The sequence below is a fragment of the Eretmochelys imbricata genome, chromosome 4, assembly GCF_965152235.1.
Source record: "Eretmochelys imbricata isolate rEreImb1 chromosome 4, rEreImb1.hap1, whole genome shotgun sequence".
In the NCBI taxonomy this organism is placed as follows: Eukaryota; Metazoa; Chordata; order Testudines; family Cheloniidae; genus Eretmochelys; species Eretmochelys imbricata.
The window spans coordinates 47,651,960-47,673,958 of NC_135575.1; the positions used below are offsets into that span (position 1 = coordinate 47,651,960).

Consider the following 21,999-nt stretch of genomic DNA (forward strand, 5'->3'; position numbering starts at 1 on the left):
TAGGATGGTGAACTCCCCTATAGGAGTTCCCTATAGGACCATACTGTTGAGGGCAGATGGTCTGACCACAATCTACTCTCCATATCAACTTGCTGATGTTCATGGCAATCAAATATGCTTGCTTCTAGATTTATTATAGGGCTATCTAACCTGTTTCCAAATATCAAGGAACTCATCCCAACCTGGGATTTGAACTTAATTGTCACCTCTGTGATGAAGCTTCCCTTTGAAACTCTGGCTGTGTCTTCACTTTTACACCTATCCCTGAAAACCACTTTTTTTTTGTGGCTATATCATTTCTGGTTGGAGAGTTGGTAAGTTAAGTACTTCGATGGCTGACCATCACCCTCCATGCTCCTTTCTTTAAAGACAAGGTATCCCTCTGCCCACATCCTGGGTTCTTACCTAACATCAGACCAGACTATTCATCTTCTGGTTTTTCACCCTAAACCTCATCCAGAACCTTCACACCTTGAATATTTGGAGGACTTTAGCTTTCTGTTTGGACAGGACTAGAGCTATTTGATTTTTCCTCTTCCCCCCCCCCCCCCCCCACCATTTTGGACACGGTTAAAGGTACACCTGTGTCCACAGAGTCTAAACGGGTTTCCAGTTGTATTCTGTCCCGCTACAAATTGCTGGTGTCCGACAGCCTGCGAGCAAAAACTTTTACTAACCTTCCTGTAGCTGTTGTTCTTCGAGATGTATTGCACGTGTCCATTCCAATGCAGGTGTGTGCGTGTCCTGAGCACAGTTGGTCGACTTTTTCCCTGAGTGGCATCTGTCAAGTCAGCTCCAGCACCCTCTGGTGCCACATGTTCAGAGCTGGTATAAACAGCCTTGCCAACCCTGCACCCCCTCAGTTTCCTCTTGCCCTCTGACTCTGATAAGAGGGGAAGGAAGGTGGGTTTTGGAATGGACATGTGCAACACATCTCAAAAAATAGTTACAGAAAGGTTAGTAACTGGTTCTTCTTCGAATGCTTGCACATGTCTATTCCAATGTAGGTGACTCTCAAGCAGTTGCACAGGAAGTGGGCACAGAGTTCAGGAACAAGCTGACTGCAAGACTATGGGGCCGAAGTTGGCATTCTCTGTGGCTTGCTGGGTGATGGTATAGTACATTGAGAACACGTGCACTGAAGACCAGGTTGCTGCCCTGAAGATGTTCTGAATGGGACTTGTGCTAAGAAAGCAGACTAGGAGGCCTGTGATCTTGTAGAATGAGCTGTCAGGTTTGCCTGCCAGTTTGTAGCATGCATGAATTCATGATGTAATCCAGGATGAGATTCTCTGGGCAGAGATGGGAAGGCCTTTTATCCTCTCTGCTATTGCTGTGAACAGTGGGGTTGATCTGCAAAATGGCTTGGTTCTTTGTATATAAATGCCAGGGCACATCTAACATCAAGGAGTGTAGAGGTTGCCCCTCCCTATTTGTATGTGGCTTTGGGAAGACAACTGATAGGTTGCTTAACTGCAATGGAATTGCAAAACTACTTTTGGGAGGAATTCCGGATGAAGGCACAGCTGCACCTTATCCTTAAAGAAGATTGTATATGGGGGCTCCAATGTGAGGGCACAGATCTCCGAAACCCTTCTGCCCGAGGTGGTGACCACTAAGAAAGCTGCTTTCCAGGAGAGGTGCATCAACGAGCACATTGCCAGCAGCTCGAACGGGGAACCCATAAGCTTTGACAGGATGAGGTTTAGATCCCAGGGAGGAACAGGCTCTCCTAAGTGGGGGAATAACCTCTCCAGGGCTTTAAGAAAACAGATTACCATCTTCTGTGAAAAGACAGACTGGTTGTCGAGCCAGGGATGGAAGGCCGTTACCATTGCTAGGTGGACTTTGGCTGAAGAAATAGCTAGATCCTGTTTCAGATGCAAAAAATACTCCAATATAAATTGCAATGGGGATTGGGCAGAACTCCACCTTGGCAGGACTAGAGGGAGAATCACTTCCATTTTGCAAGATAAGTGGTCCTGGTGGAGGGTTTTCTACTGTCTAGAAGAACTCTACAGACTTGCTCTGAGCAAGCTTGCTCCTTGGGATTCAGCCATGGAGTTTCCAGGCCATCAGATTAAGAGGGTGGAACAGCTGCCTGTGGTCTCAGGAGATCAGATCTGGGTGTAGCGGAAGCAGGAGCAGGGTTTCCATTGAGAGGCCTAACAGGGTTGTGAACCAATGCTGCCTGTGCCATGCTAGGGCTATGAGACTGACCCGTGCCCAATCCTGCTTGATCTTCATTAGAACCTTGTGTATCATTGGGATAGGAGGAAAAGCATAATATAGGTGATCTGCCCATGATAGCAGGAAGGCGTCTGTAAGAGACCCTGGGCTGTTGCCTTGCAGGGAACAGAACTGGTGGAAAATTGATATGTGGAACTTTACATCCTTTTAAATTGAGGGCAGCATACCAAGTGCCCGGATCCAGAGAGGGAATGATGGAAGCCAGGGAGACCATCCAGAACTTAAAGTTTGAGATAGTAGTTGAGATGACACAGTTTTAGGATAGGTCTGAGACCATCCTTGACTTTCAGTATTAGGAAATAATGGGAATAAAATTTCTTTCCTCTTAAGTGACACGGAACCTCTATTATGGCTCCCACCCGAAGGAGGGATTGGATGACTTCTTCCAACAGTTGCTTGTGAGAAGGGTCCTTGAAGAGGAATGGGGTGGAGGGGGGAAGGTGGGGTAGACAGAAACTGGAGGGTGCATCCCACTTCTATTATGCTGAGGTACCCAACAGTCTGAAGTAATGCAAGTCCAGGCATCAAAGAAGTGGGACAGGCAGCTTGAAAACACAGAATCCAATATTGCGGGGATTGAAATGCGATGTGCTGCAGGCAGTGCAGGGCTTGAAGCCCGGTGACTGAGGCATGCCCCACCACCAGAAGTGGACAAACCTTGCTAACTAAGCACAAAGGAGACCAGCAACCATCACTACTATAACTATATACACTGGAAAAGAAAAGAAATAATGGGAAAACCACTTGGAAATTTGCCTGAAGCAACAAGAGTTGTTCCAGCAATAATCAGGCAGTAAGAAGGAACTGAGGGGATGCAGGGTCAGGGAGGCCCTTTATAACGATGCTATGAGTGTGTGACACCAGAGGGCACTGGAGCAGACTCTATGGATACCATTAGGGGAAAAAATTCTGGCAACTATGCGTGGGGTGTACATGCATGCGTGCACACACTTCCATTGGAATGGACATGTGCAAGCACTTGAAGAATTATAGCTTTCCACAAGATGTCTGTTTCTTTTGCCCCATTGAATGGCATCCCTATCGCAGAAATCTGCCACGAACCTCCCCATGTTCAAGGTACTATGCTTTGGAGTGGATGCTACATTTGGGTCTGCTATTCTTCAGTCAGTTTTAATCATATTCCACATGCTCTTCTCCCTGGATGACATAATACGGTGCACCATGGATACCATTGTCACAAGAGGTAGGAAACTCACTTCACAAAATGGCAGTCTGCAGGTTCTTTAATTACAGTAGGCTAAATAGCGATCTGAGTTAAGTTTCCAAGATGTCAATGTTTCCTTTTACATTTCCCAATTATTGTATGCCTGCAGTGGTTTGTTAGAGTTGTTCAATGAAAAACATACTAAACACTTCTTTTTAAGAGCTATGAATTTACTACCTTTTAAGACGTTTCCAATGTTAATCACTTTGAACAGAATGGATCTAATTGTTCTTACACCTATTATATCTACTGAAGTACATGATGTTGCACTAATGCAACAGAGCACTGTCCACTGATGGTAGTATAGGATGTATAATCCCCTTTGACAAATAGAAAGTCTTCAGTTTTGCTTTCAGGAATTGGGTATCTTTCTGCCCTAGTGGGACCATTATGTAGTTTTTAGGTTACCACTTTTAGCTTGTAAGTTTTTGAAATGTTTCTCCTGTTTCACCATGTATTGCAGTGTGAACTCTTGCAGCTTTAAAAACTGAACTGAATCTAGTTCACTATATATAAATTTTAAAAAAGGCAAAAGTTTTAGTATCTGTACACAGGTAGTATTCTGCAACAGGAAAACTAAACTGCATCAATCTGCTTGTGTATAGGCAACATGTTAAATAGTAAGTGTGATAGCTGTACTGTATACAAGACAGACTAGCTGAACTGTTTTTACCACTGTGCAGGGTTAGACAATGCTGACAAACATCCTGCAGCATCCACTCCTGGAGCCAAATCTACTGAAGCACTGGTGCAAGAAATCACAGGGTTTTCCACATGATGGGGTAATGGACTCTACTGGGGTGTGATTTCTAAAGTCTAACAGCCTGCATTAATTGGTCTGTTAACATTAAATGTTAGTTATACAGGGTCTATATGGACTAATTTATGTGCAGCATGTAGGTGCTCTTTAGAAACAGGAGAGACAACTTGCAGTTGTTACACAGGAGGTCTGCCTGTGCCAGGGTGGCTACAGTCAAGGCTTCTCTAGATGGTGGGGGTAATGTGGCTTGATTCATCAGTATTTCCAAAATGAAATGCTGTAAGTGAAAAGTACAAACCATTCTATTGTATCTTCTTGTACACTACTAACAATTTTATTCAGATGACTTTTTTGGCATGACAAACTGTACAAGCATTGCCAAAGTGGTTTTAAAAAAAACAAACGAGGTACCTGTCAGAGGTCTGATCCACCTACCATTGGGTTACACAATTTAAGCCTACCCAGTTCTAGATACAAGTTAATTGAAACTCTCATTCATGTAAGGTAACAGAGGAACAGTTATTGTAAGGTCTGAATTATAGGCCAGTAATTTTGGTGCCTAAAGAAATGATTAGGGGACTTCCCTATAATGTAAACTTGGATTTACTGACTAAAGTCAGGGATGCAGTTTTTTTAAGTAAGATGAATAGTGCTAATGTACCTTATGACAACTCTAGAGCTCTAGTCAAGTGAAAAAGGGGAAAAAATCAAGAGCCCTGAAAGTTACTGTAATACAACTGGTGTTTAACAGCCACTAACTTAAAAAAAGAATCTGCAGTTGTCTTTGGTGTGATAAATTACTAACTTTTGATTTTTGTTTATGTTAAGGCCTCTGATCAAGTGAGTTTAAGGGAGAGTTTTTAGGAGCAGAATTCAATTTAAGGGGTTTATGTATTCTCAATTGTATAGTAATAAAGTGTGATGGAATTTGCTACACTACTTACTTGCATTTTAAACAAATTGACTGCACTACCCCAACAGGCTTCTGCAAATGATTTGTAGAGTAGTTAGCATCTGCACTCAAGGTGTGGGTTTGGACCATGCTAGTGCTGGCAATGAACTCCCTTTAACACTTCTGTATTAGGCATAGACAGAAGCTTTAACAGCATCTTGTTTTGTAACTTGTCTTGAAGAGTGCTATAGCAAGTTGTCTGGATTAGCATGAACTCTACTCCCTCTGAGTAGCCCTACTGAATGCTATTTGTGATTGTAAAATACACTAGTAGTTAGAACAACGGACTTACCTACAGAACACAAATTGCTCATTTCTTTCAAACAGACTGCATAATTTTAATTATTGGAGTGGGAAAAAGTTGTAAGTGGGGCTTACAACTGTGGAATGGAAGGTTAAGTGATTTCTAATTTCTACAAGGAACAAGTATCACACAAAAAATGGGAAGTGAGACTTAAACATACTCACATCCACCCTTAGCATGGTTTCGAGTTGTCTTCAATGTTGGACAAAAGGACCCTGCTCATGTATAAGGTTCTGGTAGACACAGTAAAGTAACAACTGATTAGGGTTTACTTATTCCCTTAATAGGGTCTACTAGTGCCACAAATCAGTAAAGCAAGACAAGCTTTCATAAAATTCATTCCAATTAAATGTTTAGTTTTGATGCAACTTGCCACTGCCTGGATAACAAAGAACCATGCACTTCATATGCTGAAAAAAGGGATTAAAAACAATGAAATTTCTTAAACGGATAGTTCAGTTATTTCAGCTAATAGTGGACATATCTTGTTAACTTAGTGGGTATTATACCAATTCCCTGGAATGCTTCTGTGTTACATGTCAGTTAGTTTATATTCTTGAACCATAATGCATTATAGTTCACACATTTATTTAAACCAAAGTTTACCTGAATAAATCTTATTTAAGATTCCTCATAAATGAGGGTATAATAGTTTTATTCAATGGCAGTGCAAAAATATTTAATGCCCTAGGTTTTTTTCCCCAAATATTCTAATGTAGTGACTAACAGCTTACACACAAAATCTGACAGCACATTTGGTATTGTACATGCTTTATTAAAATGGTACTTGTATTTACAGTATCTGCAGAAACAATCCCTCCCAAGTCTTGCAGTCAGACACCCACCCAGAGATGCACACACCCTCACTACAGCATTGTGAAGGCTAGGCTCCCAAAAATTAGGCAGCTCCTGGGGGTGGGGGAGCATGGTGGGGTGGTTTAATTATTTAAAAAGAAGCATGAGGGAATGCATTTGGCCATCACAATGCTAATTAAGTTTATGTATATTAACATATGGCAGTAACACTGAGTAGTCCTTTTCCATTCTATATACAGAATGACATCAAGGTTTGCAAGTCAACAGAACATTCTAACTTCAGTCTCAATGGTGCTTAGTGACTTTGAAACCACATAGTGGGGGCTTTCCCTTAAAACAATTCAAGTCTATTTAAGTGAAATAAGGCACAATTAATATTGATTTGATTTAGGGGAAGGGTAAAAGGCAGGCTTCAGCTGATAGTTGTTGTAAAGAAATTAGTTTTGCCAGATCCTTTTGAGAGAAAGAGAGGTCACTGGTACGTCCTTCAAATCTGCAAAGATGTCTCTCAAGGAAACTGAAGTTTTTCTGCCAGGGCTACTTCTGCCCACATACAAAACAAATTTGGAAATTCACATTTTTACACCAGTTTCAGTGGCCCAGACTTTAGTATTGATGTACATGAGTAAATATTTTTAATGCAGGAGAAAACATGTGAAACAAAACTGAATGCTTTCATTTTCTTAAACTTAGAGCCTGTAAGTATGGACTATGTGAAGGCTTCATCTTACTGATAAAAAGGAATAGGGTTTTTTTTTAAACCTTTTACATCCCTGTCCCCTCTTCATAAATGAAGCCTTACCACACATTACAAATAAACTGCAACAAAAAATTTGGCAGCACAAATGATGCCTAGTATTCAAATCTTCATTGTGTGTTTTTTTTGTACAAAACCTGTTGAATGATTTTTGCAGCAGATGAACTGTACCCAAAGATGCAAGACATTGTGATGGGGGAATAAGAGGTTTCAGTTCTGAAGGCCCCGACTTTGGTTTTTGCAAAGTTCAATCCTGTTTAGTGTGATCCTTGATATCCTCCTCATCTGTATATTCTGATGGTTCTTCTCCTGGTTTTAGGAGTCTACCTACGTAGTCATATTTTTCTGGAAAAGATGTGTGTCAATTACAATCAAATTCAGTTATTTCCACTAAATCTCTTTCCTGTAACTAATGTGCATTACAGATCAGGGCTTTTTTTCCCCCCTTTCATGCTAAGGTTCTGATTCCACATCACTGCAATCAAAGGAATTTTAAAAACTGACTGACAGCAAGATCAGACCCTGAAATATCTTTATAGGGATTTTCCACTTGTCTGTTCTTTGACCACTCTTTCCCACAACTGATCAATGGTTAGGTGAAAATTCTATCCTTGTACCCTTTGCAACCCTGTTGATTTTAGTGTGGTTTGAAAATTTTGACTTAAAAGTTGCATTATTTTCATCAGGAGCTTAAAGACAAAACAGATCAGTACTACACCCAAACAAGAAAGATTAAATAGAATCTACCCTGAACATCATATGACTAAGGTGCCATATTCTATTAGTCAGTCACTCCGAGAGCTGTTATGTCAGTGGAGTGAAATTCTTTAACACATCAAGTCTGAAACATGACATTTTCTATTTAGCTGTTTATAAAAACAAAAGTAATTAAAAATACATACATGGGCACTATTAAAATGCCTTCTAGAGCTGAAACTCAGTAAGTCAGAATTCCTTTTCCAAGAAGATAAAAATATTGCCATGACTTCTGTACAGTGAACAAGAAACATCTTTTAAAAAGCCCCCACCCATTTGTTATTTTGACAGATTCAGTAGTATAAGTAAACAATTATGTTTTGCTAGTTTAAAAAGTTACCTTTAAATTGCATTTCCCATTCTCTAACACTTTCCATTTGTACAGCATTTAAGTCCGATAGGTCGTCATATTCATCTCTGAGTGCATCTTTATCTAGACAGAAAGTTGCTAGTCCCCTGGAGGCATCTCTGCCAGCAAATATTCCATATGGACCCTCTGAAATAGAAAACAAAATAGATATTTTCAAAGTTTATTTATAGTGATTGACCTCAACACTTGAGTAAGATGCATGAGGCAGAAACAGCAAAGAAAACAAGACTTTACATCATCCCATATTTCTGGAGGAGTTGTTAGGAACAGCAGTAGTGTAATGTTGAGAAGCATTTAGTGGCACTGCAGCTCCACACTGGGCATCACTATGAGATGGACAGGGAAGGCTGACAAGAAAAGCAAAAAGAAAAGGAGTACTTGTGGCACCTTAGAGACTAACGAATTTATTTGAGCATGAGCTTTCGTGAGCTACAGCTCACTTCATCAGATGCATACCGTGGAAACTGCAGCAGACTCTATATATACACAGAGAATATGAAACAATACCTCCTCCCACCCCACTGTCCTGCTGGTAATAGCTTATCTAAAAGCCATTTCCAGCACAAATCCAGGTTTTCTCACCCTCCACCCCCCCACACAAATTCACTCTCCTGCTGGTGATAGCCCATCCAAAGTGACAACTCTTTACACAATGTGCATGATAATGAAGTTAGGCCATTTCCTGCACAAATCCAGGTTCTCTCACTCCCTCACCCCCCTCCAAAAACCCACCCCCATACACACACAAACTCACTCTCCTGCTGGTAATAGCTCATCCAAACTGGATGAGCTATTACCAGCAGGAGAGTGAGTTTGTGTGTGTATGGGGGTGGGTTTTTGGAGGGGGGTGAGGGAGTGAGAGAACCTGGATTTGTGCAGGAAATGGCCTAACTTCATTATCATGCACATTGTGTAAAGAGTTGTCACTTTGGATGGGCTATCACCAGCAGGAGAGTGAATTTGTGTGGGGGGGTGGAGGGTGAGAAAACCTGGATTTGTGCTGGAAATGGCTTTTAGATAAGCTATTACCAGCAGGACAGTGGGGTGGGAGGAGGTATTGTTTCATATTCTCTGTGTATATATAGAGTCTGCTGCAGTTTCCACGGTATGCATCTGATGAAGTGAGCTGTAGCTCACGAAAGCTCATGCTCAAATAAATTCGTTAGTCTCTAAGGTGCCACAAGTACTCCTTTTCTTTCTGCGAATACAGACTAACACGGCTGTTACTCTGAAAGAAAAGCAAAGGCAGGAAAAAATAAATATTTTACACAGGTATCTGACAAGACCAAATCACAAGTCAAACTCATCTTATGTGAGAGTCATTTCAAGTGCTTCTGCAGTCTGAGGGTGAAGGCACAGGAGAACAGAATGAGAAAGGAAAAACTTTTCTACTAGTACTACATACGTACAAGAGAGACCATTTAAGTTTGATTCAGCCCTATTACTTCAAGTCCTGGCAACATCTTAAAATGGAAATCCATTATAGACTTTCAACTTAAGTTCCCTGATGTTAGGACATTGAACTCAACTGTGATACCAAGGGTGAAAGAACAGCTTTTTATTGTAAAACCAGGGTATTGGTCCAACCATGTCACACAATTCTTTTAAAGAAATGCGTTATGAACCATCAAACTCAGAGTATTCTTATAAAGTTGACCCTAACACAATGAAATGAAGCAATTACACTGGTCTGATTCCAAGTTATTCTGTAATGAAGGTCTGTACTGCAAGATGTCTAATGTTAATTGTGTAAATCAGTTAACCATTTAGAGCTAAAAGGCTAATAACCAGCTTACTGCAAAGTGGAGTCAAACTCAAAGCATCTCAGTGTTTAAAGGGGCATACAACTGTTTATTTTAAACAAGTATTCTTACCTATATTAAAGTTTACTAGTTTTATAATAGTTTACTTTATCATTTGTATTGTTTACTTTTTATTTCTCAGGCAGAGTAATGAAACTTGAGAGAAGTCCATTTTATTTTCAGATTCTCCATTCTGCCACACTTGGGTTTCAAACACTGCAATAGTGTCAAACTTTTTTTTCCCATTCATAGCTATTTATTCCCAGTCATGGATGCTTGTCTACTGACCTTATTTCTAAAAGCAAATCTAAGTTTGTGATTAAAACTGAGTTGAGAACAATGCCAGTTACTTTTCCAAAAAAAAAAAAAAGTATATATATATATATATAAAAAAGTAACAAGTTTAACTGCCAATTTAATCTTAGCTTTTATAAGTATGCTTGAAGACTGTAGTTGCCTGCCCCTGACCCTTTTATTATTTCTGTGGCGATTACCAGGCAAGTTGGTCTGTTATTCTGAAATAGGTGGGGAGACAAAAGTAGAGGCAAGATGTTTATGACTGTTAAATAGTTTATCCAACTGAACATAAGAGGAATTTTAGACATGCAAACAGTTACCCAATCTGGAGTTTGACCAGAACAAACATGGACATAACCTTTTCCCTCCAGAAAGCTAGCTGACACACTTGCATGAATGCAGTTGAATCAGTCTCCAGCATAGCAGTGCAGGTAATTACCGCTTAGTCCATTAGATGATCCAAGGAAACACACAACTGTGCTAATGAAACTTCAAACTTATCAAATAGAGGGTTACTATATGGAAAGCAAGTGTGACTCTCTGCTGGATATGATTTCCTGTTAAGGTTGGTAAATAGCTTTCCAGAATTTATCTTAATCCATTACACTTTAAAATTCTGTTTATGCCTCATGTCAAAAAAAATTCCATACGTTTCCTTTACATACATAAAGTAACCCAAATGTTGCATGATTACATATTAAAATAGAATTATACAAAAACTTTGATGGCAATTTGTTTAAAGTTAGGTTGCCAAGTTCCTCAAGCACACCACCACACTTAACATAACCTTTGGGAATTGTTAGATGTAGAAACTAAAAAACAGTTACATACTACAGTTTGAAGCACCAACTCTTTAATGTGAAGAAAGTAAAAAAAACTACAAACCAAAATGTAAAAAGTTATTCAATATATTTATTTTCCATGAACGCTAACTGTGACATTACTTTGTATAGTATAGCCATGTGGTATACTAAAGATCTTATCTAATAGTGTACTGACATATGTAAAATACAAACATTTTTTAAGTTGTATAAACCAGAATGGCCAGCTTCTCCCCCCTTCTGAGGTTCCTATATGCACTCATTATGCTCATTCTGAGCTCCTAACATGCATCTATGATCCTGCTAATACGTTATCAGCAAGTACTGTACAATATACAGTAAAAGCTGTTATCTGGCACTTTATCAACCAGAAAGCTCTGTTAAGTGGCATTTCTGACATCTCCCAATGCAAATATTCAATCTAGTAACCAAGACTAGTATACTGCCCAGGAGGTTATGCAGTTGCACATTCTGCACTCTACTTTTATGCAAAAAAGAGACAGAAGACAAGCAAGCAAACTGATATCAGGGATTTATTAAAAAAAAAAAAGCAGCTTCCAGGGTGTGTCATAGGGTCATTATAGATTCAGCCCCATTTCCTATACCTTCTACATCAGAGGCAGGCAAACTACAGGCCGGATCCAGGGGATTACCCCCATAGTGTCACAGGCCCCGCCCCACTCTCAGAAGCAGGCAGCACCACATCCCTGCAGCCCCAGCATGGGGGGGGTGCAGTGCAGAGGGCATTGCCTTGCTTCCAGGTACCGCCCCCTGCAGCTCCCATTGGCCGGGAACAGGGAACCATGGCCCATAGGAGCTTCAGGGGAGGTAACTGGAGGCACAGCAAGGGCAGCACATGGAGCTCTGTGCCCCCACCCCCTTAGGGGCCATACAGGAACATGGTTCTGGCCACTTCCCGGAGTGGCATGGGGCCAGGGAAGGCAAGCAGGGAGCTTGCCCTGGCCCTGGTGCATGCTGCTTTAGGTAAGTGGCACTGGGCCGGAGCCCGAACCCCTCCTGCACCCCACCCTCCTGAACTCCCTACCCTAAACCCCCTGCCTGCACCTCGCACCCCTCCTGCACCTCAACTCCCTGCCCGTACCTCACACCCCAACTCCCTGCCTTGAGCTCCCTCCCACAGTCCGCACCATTCCTCTGCCCCAATCCCTTGCCCTGAGCCTGTTCCTGCACACCGCACCCACCCCCCGGCCCTGCATAAAATTTCCTCACCCAGATGTGGCCCTCGGCCCAAAAAGTTTGCCCACTCCTGTTCTACATCTACAATGATAATTGATGTTGATAATGATGACCCTGAGGCACTGTAAGATCCTGAAGTGCCTTCTGAATCAAAGAGATTAAATTATGTTCAGTAGTTTTAGCGTTAAATATATTTTTAGTGATATGGGTGTATGCTATGCGCTGCCCATAGGGATATGTAGCATCATAAAATAACCTACTGTATAGATGTAAACAGGTAAAGTTTTCTAAGTGCTTCAAGAAACCAACCACTCTGCAGTGCAGTACTACTCCTGGATTGGTGAATACCTGTAGGTTGTACTACTGTATTTTATACTTTATTCATTTTATTGTATTCTAATACTTTGAAAATTGGTATTCCATTGGTAAAATATAATTTGCAGTTAACCGGAATATTTGATTAACCAGCAAACCCCGCTCCCACCACCACCATGCTGAACAACAAAGTTGTTACTGTACATGGTTACAAATATATACTCTTCCTCAAGCACCAAGAGTGGAGGGGGGAAAATGTAATGGAACTACTCTACCCAATATCTGCCTACAGTCCCAAAAATTGCTGGATGTTTCTGTTAACTAGATCAGCAATAAAACATTCACATTTAAATCATGGGGCTGTTCACACCACTCAGATCTCATTTCTGTCAATCTGAAGACATAGCAGTGACATCAGTTCATATTCACATGATTCTCTTCACAAACATAACAGCAAGAAGCTTAAAATTAAGGGAAAGCTTAGATTCTTCGAAAACTGGTAATGCTACCAAATAAATGCTGGTACAGCATTACCACATACCAGCTCAAAGAAATCTTTCTGCACCAAGGTATTTCAAACGGGGACCACTACCCAATTTTTTATACTACAGATTGTTAGCTACCAATCTTGTAGCTAAAAAACCAAGTCCTTTTGGACCAGATATTCAGTACTCTTTCATCTAACATGCTTCTTTGTGAAAGTATGAGCACTCTGATAGAATACGAAGACTGATTAGAGAGAGACCCAACTAATTCAGCCCTTATTTAATCTTAACTAATAAGTGCTAATAGGCAAATGGCAATAAGTAACTAACCTAAACCCCAGAAGATGCACTTTGAATTGTTTGGTTTCAGAGTAACAGCCGTGTTAGTCTGTATTCGCAAAAAGAAAAGGAGTACTTGTGGCACCTTAGAGACTAACCAATTTATTTGAGCATAAGCTTTCGTGACCTACAGCTCACTTCATCGGATGCATAATCCCACACTACTAGAACATTGGCGAATAGAAGATAAAAGCTGCATATGAATGGAGGAGTGTGATCATGAAACTCTACATGCAAAGCTAATTCTTTATTAAAGTCACATAGCCTATTAACTCCTGTTATGTATGCAGTACTATATATACTGATTGGCTGAAGCTTATGAATCTCAGCACAGAGGGTATTCAGGGAGCTTTGCCTAAGCAATTATGTCTGTAACTGTGTACATAAAGCAGTACAAGCATTTAGTAAGCCAGAATGGAAAAAAAAAATCTATTTGTTTTATGGCACAAAGGAAAACAGTGTAGTTTTAAAATAAAGATTTCAGTGTGAAATAAAACATTACTCCAAATATATTCCAGAATGCATGTATTTTAATTTTTTAATTGTACCCTGGAAAAAACAATTCAACATGTACCATTTTCAACAGTCAATTTAGATTTAACACTGAAACAAATGAAATGGCTAAAAACTGAATGATTAATATTTTGCAGGCTATCCAAGAAGTATGCAGAACTCTCAATATATCATCTATTAATAGCATTTAGCCTATTGCAGCATTTTAAGTATTAGTCACCATCATTTCAGCCCTATTTACAGACTCTCTCTTTGGAGTATCAAGATTGATAGTAACTTAGAAGGCCAGAGCAATAGGAAGAAGGCCCCTAGTCACTGAAGCAGTAGCACCAAAACCAATTTCTTTAAACAAAGATGATCCTCCTGAAGTCATTCTGCAGTACTCCAATACACCTACTTATAACATCACCTAGTCCTTGAAGTTCTGAATCAGAAAAACATAAGCCACTAGACTAAATTTCATTCCTTGCCTAATACCATATGGTGTCATAACTCTCTAGGAAAAGCAATTACTAACTACAGCCTACAGAATGCAATGGCATTTTATTTCAGATTTTTCTTTCCCAAAGCACTTAAAACAATGTTCCTTTCCCATACGGAATGTTTCAATAAATGCCATTACCTACTTAAATAACTTAGGCTTCCAATATAAAGTCAATGTCTTCTAATGGGAACATGTGGACTGACGTATGTCTAAGCAAAAGTTTCTCAGAAAGGCTTTTGCTCCATGTGTCTAGAGTAAAAACTTACCAAGGTTTTACAAGCTTTATAGCTGTTTCTATAAATTGGGAAGTTGTGTGGTTCTTTAGAAACCTGCATTTAATGTAATATTCAACCTGCTGCATATTATTCCAGTCTGAGGCCCTCCTTAAGGAGAATTAACTTCTCTGCTAGTCCACCATGCTAACTGAAACAGGAAATTAGATTGCGATTACTTAAAGAAAATTTTCTGTTAAAAATAAACTAGAATATTGGTAGATCACATGATACTAAAATGATGTTTTCATGATCTATCTCAAAGTATTTAGGGTGGCCTTTGGAATTTGTTTGCTTTGCAACCTGTGAAGAATTATGCATACATCCAGTTTTGCTGACAACAAAAAGTAAGGATTATAGATGAGTAATAAGATCTGTAATTTCCAGTTGTCTCTTTTTTAATAAAGTGGTCAAATATTAATGTTCTGACCGAGACTTAACATGTTCATTATGAAAGTATAAAGGAGTTTCTTTACAACTAGCAAGGTCATGTCTAAATCACTAGTCCTTGAAATAGGACGCTAATCCTTGAAATAGGACTTCAGTCATTGTAAGGGAACTCAAATTGCTGTCTTTCAAGTCTAACGGACCATAAAAGTTGCCAACGTTAATTTACCATATTCCCTCTTCCTTGAAGAAAGATCAGGGGAAGGTACTGTACATTGACCATTCCAGAAAGTGAACTCATTAGAAATAAGGCTTCCATCACCGTGTGCCCAAGTGATTCTGAAACATCTACTGAAGAGGCACCAATTTCTTCTGTAGTAAGAGGCAAAACATTCTAATTCTGGTTCTTTACACCAGGATCCACTGAATGTAAATTTCTGAGTAACCAATATTTTATATCAAATACTGGATTACACTGTTTGCTTTTGCTGAGCCCCTCTGTGGCAATTATCCAGTTACAAGATTTAATAGGCTGCCACCCATCTATATTTTTAAAATATTTTTTCAAACTCCAACTTTAAAGAGGTTGTGGAGCAATTTTCCTTATACTTAACAGAGAAGAGTCATCCAGGAAGGTGCAAGTATATTCAACTTAGGGACGGGAAAGATGCTTGATCAGAATGGTCTGTGTTAAGTCAGTCTTGCACCACCACGTTCCCATGTAGCCTTATAAAATTTACTCTGTACCTCATTTCCCCTATCTGTAAAACAGAGATGATAATCCTTCCTTTCTCCCAAGCTTTCTCTGTCCTTTCTATTTAATCTGTAAATCATTCAGGGCAGGGTGTAAGTGTTTGAACATTGCACAATAGGGTTATAAGCAACTAGAGGTCCCACTGGACACACTGTAGACATATTGAACAGAAAAATGTTGAGGGAGCTATTTCCAATACCTAGCTATTTCCAATACATTTCATGGAATGTACTTATCTTCAGTACTATTTTACTGAAATAACGGCTTTGTTTGTGAAAGGGTAACATCAAGCCAACATTGCAAGGGCACGTGTATTTCCACATCACCTCCTCCAAGCCCAAAAAGGCTTCTCTTAAATACAATATATTATTCACAACCCTGCTCTATTTAGGTACAAGTCAGTAATCCTAAATCGGGAAGGATATGAAAAAGAAAGTGTATACAAACAGACATTTGTGACCTGGTCTACACACAAAAATACTGAATCAGATTAACCACTGTTGTGTTTCTCATGAACACAAGAGGTACAATACTGAGCATGCTCCAACAGCCAAGAACTCTCATTAAGCCCTGGTCTACACTAGGACTTTAGGTCGAATTTAGCAGCATTAAATCGATGTAAACCTGCACCCATCCACACGATGAAGCCCTTTATTTCGACTTAAAGGGCTCTTAAAATCGATTTCCTTACTCCACCCCTGACAAGTGGATTAGCGCTTAAATCGGCCTTGCCGGCTCGAATTTGGGGTACTGTGGACACAATTCGACGGTATTGGCCTCTGGGAGCTATCCCAGAGTGCTCCATTGTGAACGCTCTGGACAGCACTCTCAATTCAGATGCACTGGCCAGGTAGACAGGAAAAGAACCGCGAACTTTTGAATCTCATTTCCTGTTTGGCCAGCGTGGCAAGCTGCAGGTGACCATGCAGAGCTCATCAGCAGAGGTGACCATGATGGAGTCCCAGAATCGCAAAAGAGCTCCAGCATGGACTGAACAGGAGGTATGGGATCTGATCGCTGTTTGGGGAGAGGAATCCGTGCTATCAGAACTCCGTTCCAGTTTTCGAAATGCCAAAACCTTTGTCAAAGTCTCCCAGGGCATGAAGGACAGAGGCCATAACAGGGACCCGAAGCAGTGCCATGTGAAACTGAAGGAGCTGAGGCAAGCCTACCAGAAAACCAGAGAGGCGAATGGTTGCTCCGGGTCAGAGCCCCAAACATGCCGCTTCTATGATGAGCTGCATGCCGTTTTAGGGGGTTCAGCCACCACTACCCCAGCCGTGTTGTTTGACTCCTTCAATGGAGATGGAGGCTATACGGAAGCAGGTTTTGGGGACGAAGAAGATGATGAGGTTGTAGATAGCTCACAGCAAGCAAGCGGAGAAACCGGTTTTCCCCGACAGCCAGGAACTGTTTCTCACCCTGGACCGGGAGCCAGTACCCCCCGAACCCACCCAAGGCTGCCTCCTGGACCCAGCAGGCGGAGAAGGGACCTCCGGTGAGTGTACCTTCTAAAATACTATACATGGTTTAAAAGCAAGCATGTGAAAGGATTACTTTGCCCTGGCATTCGCGGTTCTCCTGGATGTACTCCCAAAGCCTTTGCAAAAGGTTTCTGGGGAGGGCAGCCTTATTGCGTCCTTCATGGTAGGACGCTTTACCACTCCAGGCCAGTAACACGTACTGGGGAATCATTGTACAACAAAGCATTGCAGTGTATGTTTGCTGGCGTTCAAACAACATCCATTCTTTATCTCTCTGTGTTATCCTCAGGAGAGTGAGATATAATTCATGGTCACCTGGTTGAAATAGAGTGCTTTTCTTCAGGGGACACTCAGAGGAGCCCATTCCTGCTGGGCTGTTTGCCTGTGGCTAAACAGAAATGTTCTCCGCTGTTAGCCACAGGGAGGGGGGAAGGTTGAGGGGGTAGCCACGCGGTGGGGGGGAGGCAAAATGCGACCTTGTAACGAAAGCACATGTGCTATGTATGTAATGTTAACAGCAAGGTTTACCCTGAAAGAGTGTAGCCACTGTTTTATAAAATGTGTCTTTTTAAATACCGCTGTCCCTTTTTTTTTCTCCACCAGCTGCATGTGTTTCAATGATCACAGGATCTTCTCCTTCCCAGAGGCTAGTGAAGCTTAGAAAGAAAAAAAAAAACGCACTCGCGATGAAATGTTCTCCGAGCTCATGCTGTCCTCCCACACTGACAGAACACAGACGAATGCGTGGAGGCAAATAATGTCAGAGTGCAGGAAAGCACAAAATGACCGGGAGGAGAGGTGGCGGGCTGAAGAGAGGGCTGAAGCTCAAATGTGGCGGCAGCGTGATGAGAGGAGACAGGATTCAATGCTGAGGCTGCTGGAGGACCAAAGCAGTATGCTCCAGTGTATGGTTGAGCTGCAGCAAAGGCAGCTGGAGCACAGACTGCCACTACAGCCCCTGTGTAACCAACCGCCCTCCTCCCCAAGTTCCATAGCCTCCACACCCAGAGGCCCAAGAACGCGGTGGGGGGGCCTCCGGCCAACCAGCCACTCCACCACAGAGGATTGCCCAAAAAAAAGAAGGCTGTCATTCAATAAATTTTAAAGTTGTAAACTTTTAAAGTGCTGTGTGGCATTTTCCTTCCCTCCTCCACCACCCCTCCTAGGTTACCTTGGTAGTCATTCCCCTATTTGTGTGATGAATGAATAAAAAATGCATGAATGTGAAGCAACAATGACTTTATTGCCTCTGTAAGCGGTGACTGAAGGGAGGAGGGGCGGGTGGTTAGCTTACAGGGAAGTAGAGCGAACGAAGGGGCGGAGGGTTTCATCAAGGAGAAACAAACAGAACTTTCACACCGTAGCCTGGCCAGTCATGAAACTGGTTTTCAAAGCTTCTCTGATGCGTACCGGGCTCTCCTGTGCTCTTCTAACCGCCCTGGTGTCTGGCTGCGCGTAACCAGCAGCCAGGCGATTTGCCTCAACCTCCCACCCCGCCATAAACGTCTTCCCCTTACTCTCACAGATATTGTGGAGCACACAGCAAGCAGTAATAACAATGGGAATATTGGTTTCGCTGAGGTCTAAGCGTGTCAGTAAACTGCACCAGCGCGCCTTTAAACATCCAAATGCACATTCTACCACCATTCTGCACTTGCTCAGCCTGTAGTTGAACAGCTCCTGACTACTGTCCAGGCTGCCTGTGTACGGCTTCATGAGCCATGGCATTAAGGGGTAAGCTGGGTCCCCAAGGATACATATAGGCATTTCAACATCCCCAACAGTTATTTTCTGGTCTGGGAATAAAGTCCCTTCCTGCAGCTTTTGAAACAGACCAGAGTTCCTGAAGATGCTAGTGTCATGTACCTTTCCCGGCCATCCCACGTTGATGTTGGTGAAACGTCCCTTGTGATCCACCAGAGCTTGCAGCACTATTGAAAAGTACCCCTTGTGGTTTATGTACTCGGCGGCTTGGTGCTCCGGTGCCAAAATAGGGATATGGGTTCCGTCTATGGCCCTACCACAGTTAGGGAATCCCATTGCAGCAAAGCCATCCACTATGACCTGCACATTTCCCAGGGTCAATACCCTTGATATCAGCAGATCTTTGATTGCGTGGGCTACTTGCATCACAGCAGCCCCAACAGTAGATTTGCCCACTCCAAATTGATTCCCAACTGACCGGTAGCTGTCTGGCGTTGCAAGCTTCCACAGGGCTATCGCCACTCGCTTCTCAACTGTGAGGGCTGCTCTCATCTTGGTATTCATGCGCCTCAGGGCAGGGGAAAACAAGTCACAAAGTTCCATGAAAGCGCCCTTACGCATGCGAAAGTTTCGCAGCCACTGGTCCCAGACCTGCAACACTATGCGGTCCCACCAGTCTGTGCTTGTTTCCCGAGCCCAGAATCAGCATTCCACAGCATGAACCTGCCCCATTAGCACCATGATGCATGCATTGGCAGGGCCCATGCTTTCAGAGAAATCTGTGTCCATGTCCTGATCACGCACGTGACCACGCTGACGTCGCCTCCTCGCCCGGTATCGCTTTGCCAGGTTCTGGTGCTGCATATACTGCTGGATAATGCGTGTGGTGTTTAACGTGCTCCTAATTGCCAAAGTGAGCTGAGCGGCCTCCATGCTTGCCTTGGTATGGCGTCCGCACAGAAAAAAGGCGCGGAATGATTGTCTGCCGTTGCTCTGACGGAGGGAGGGGCGACTGACGACACGGCTTACAGGGTTGGCTTCAGGGAGCTAAAATCAACAAAGGGGGTGTCTTTACATCAAGGAGTATTTCAGGCAGGACTTCACGGAGGGTTCCAATAAGAAATGGTGCACCTAAGTTATTGTTCTTATTGGAACAAGGAGGTTAGCCTGGCCTCTGATTGATACATGGCTAGATTTACCTCGCTGCACCTTCTCTGTGAGTGACTGTAGTGTGACCTAGAGGAATGAGTCCCCTAGACAGGGGAGGAGGCAAATGAGTACAAAACAAATCTGGTCTATCTATCTTTTACATCTTTGGCTGGCAGCAGACAGTGCAGAAGGACTGCATGCCATCCACATCTCATGGCTGCTCGGCAGAAGATGGTACAGTACGACTGCTAGCCATCCTCATCTCTTGCCTGCCCGGCAGAAGATGGTACAATACGACTGCTAGCAATCCGTACCGTCTGCCTGCTCACCATAAGATGGTTCAATAGGACTGACTGCAGGACTAAAGAGAATGACCTGGTCAAGTTACTCCAAATTTAGTCCCTGCGCCCATGTCTGCCCAGGCGCTCCCAGCCGACGTGGCCAGGAGCACCTCGGACATGACAATGATGGCTACAAGTCGTATTGTACTGTCTGCTGCCACAAGGCAAGGGGTTGCTGCTGCTGTGTAGCAATGCCGTACCGTGTCTGCCAGCACCCAGGAGACACAGGGTGACGGTTACCTGAGCGGGCTCCATGCTTGCCATGGTATGGTGTCTGCACAGGTAACTCAGGAAAAAAGGTGCAAAACGATTGTCTACCCTTGCTTTCACGGAGGGAGGGAGGGAAGGGGGGCCTGACAATATCTACCCAGAACCACCCGCGACAATGTTTTAGCCCCATCAGGCATTGGGATCTCAACCCAGAATTCCAATGGGCAGCGGAGACTGCGGGAACTGTGGGATAGCTATCCACAGTGCAATGCTCCGGAAGTCGACTCTAGCCTCAGTACTGTGGAAGCACTCCTCCGAGTTAATGCACTTAATGCACTTAGAGCATTTTCTGTGGGGACAAACACACTCGAATATATAAAACCGATTTCTAAAAAACCGACTTCTATAAATTCGACCTTATTCCGTAGTGTAGACATACCCTAAGACTTGAGCCTCAAATTGGGTACTGAAACTTGACACATACAAAGTGGATGATTATAGTCATCTAGAGTAGCATATTACAACCTGAATATCCTTTCCTGTAAAATACGAATTTATGTACAAAATGGAATTCATTCAAAACAAGCTCTCTCTCTCTCACAGAAAGTTATATACCAGTCACAAACCAATCATTTCAGTAAAAGTTTGTATACTTCTTTTGAGTCCTTTGCAATGTAATGTGGTATATAAGAGTACAAAAACGTGCTTGATGTCTGGTGAAGAGTTCAGTATAAGAATCCAGATGGGCAGACTGACATCTAGAAATTCAGATCTAGTTATTTTATACCGAAAGCACATAAACTAAGATTTCCTAAAAAACTAATCAAATATAGCTAAGAGTCTCAAGAAGCTAATTTCTAAAGAAACAAAACTAGATCAAGGGTCACAAGTGATGTAGGCTATTTTGCAATGGGCACCTACATTACTATAAACACGAAGGCCAAAATATTTAGACATGTTCATTAATTTTAGATACCCAGCTTGAAATAAGTAAGGCTGAGCACCAATACCTTCATTTGGACTTATTTTGGATTTGTGAGTGTTCAGCACTTCTGAAAATAATCAGAATCCTAGGGTCATCGCTGGGCACTCAAAATCAATGACATTTTTGTTTATATTTGGGCTTACTGAAAATATGACCCAAGGAAGATTGGCCGGGATTGAACAATCCACAGTTGTAACTAGTTTTAGTCTTTTCCTCTTGTGAATGTTAACTGTATAACAACTTGTACATGGAAAGGCAGACAAGACAGGA

General features: G+C 42.1%; 2 protein-coding genes across 5 annotated transcripts in view; one reads left to right on the forward strand and one right to left on the reverse strand.

Moving 5' to 3' along the window:
* The window catches only part of LARP1B (La ribonucleoprotein 1B), a 127,822-nt gene extending 109,401 nt beyond the window's left edge, over positions 1-18,421 (forward strand). For all 4 annotated transcript variants that reach the window (XM_077815205.1, XM_077815206.1, XM_077815207.1 and 1 more), the window contains exon 20: positions 17,944-18,421. In XM_077815205.1, coding sequence (XP_077671331.1) covers positions 17,944-18,098 — 155 coding nt within the window. In that variant the 3' untranslated portion in view covers positions 18,099-18,421. The remainder of the gene's footprint in view (positions 1-17,943) is intronic.
* PGRMC2 (progesterone receptor membrane component 2) overlaps positions 6,246-21,999 on the reverse strand; it is a 32,331-nt gene continuing 16,577 nt past the window's right edge. Inside the window, exons 2-3 of the mRNA XM_077815218.1 lie at positions 8,161-8,316; positions 6,246-7,409 (exon numbers count right to left, since the gene is read on the reverse strand). Coding sequence (XP_077671344.1) covers positions 7,312-7,409; positions 8,161-8,316 — 254 coding nt within the window. The 3' untranslated portion in view covers positions 6,246-7,311. The remainder of the gene's footprint in view (positions 7,410-8,160; positions 8,317-21,999) is intronic.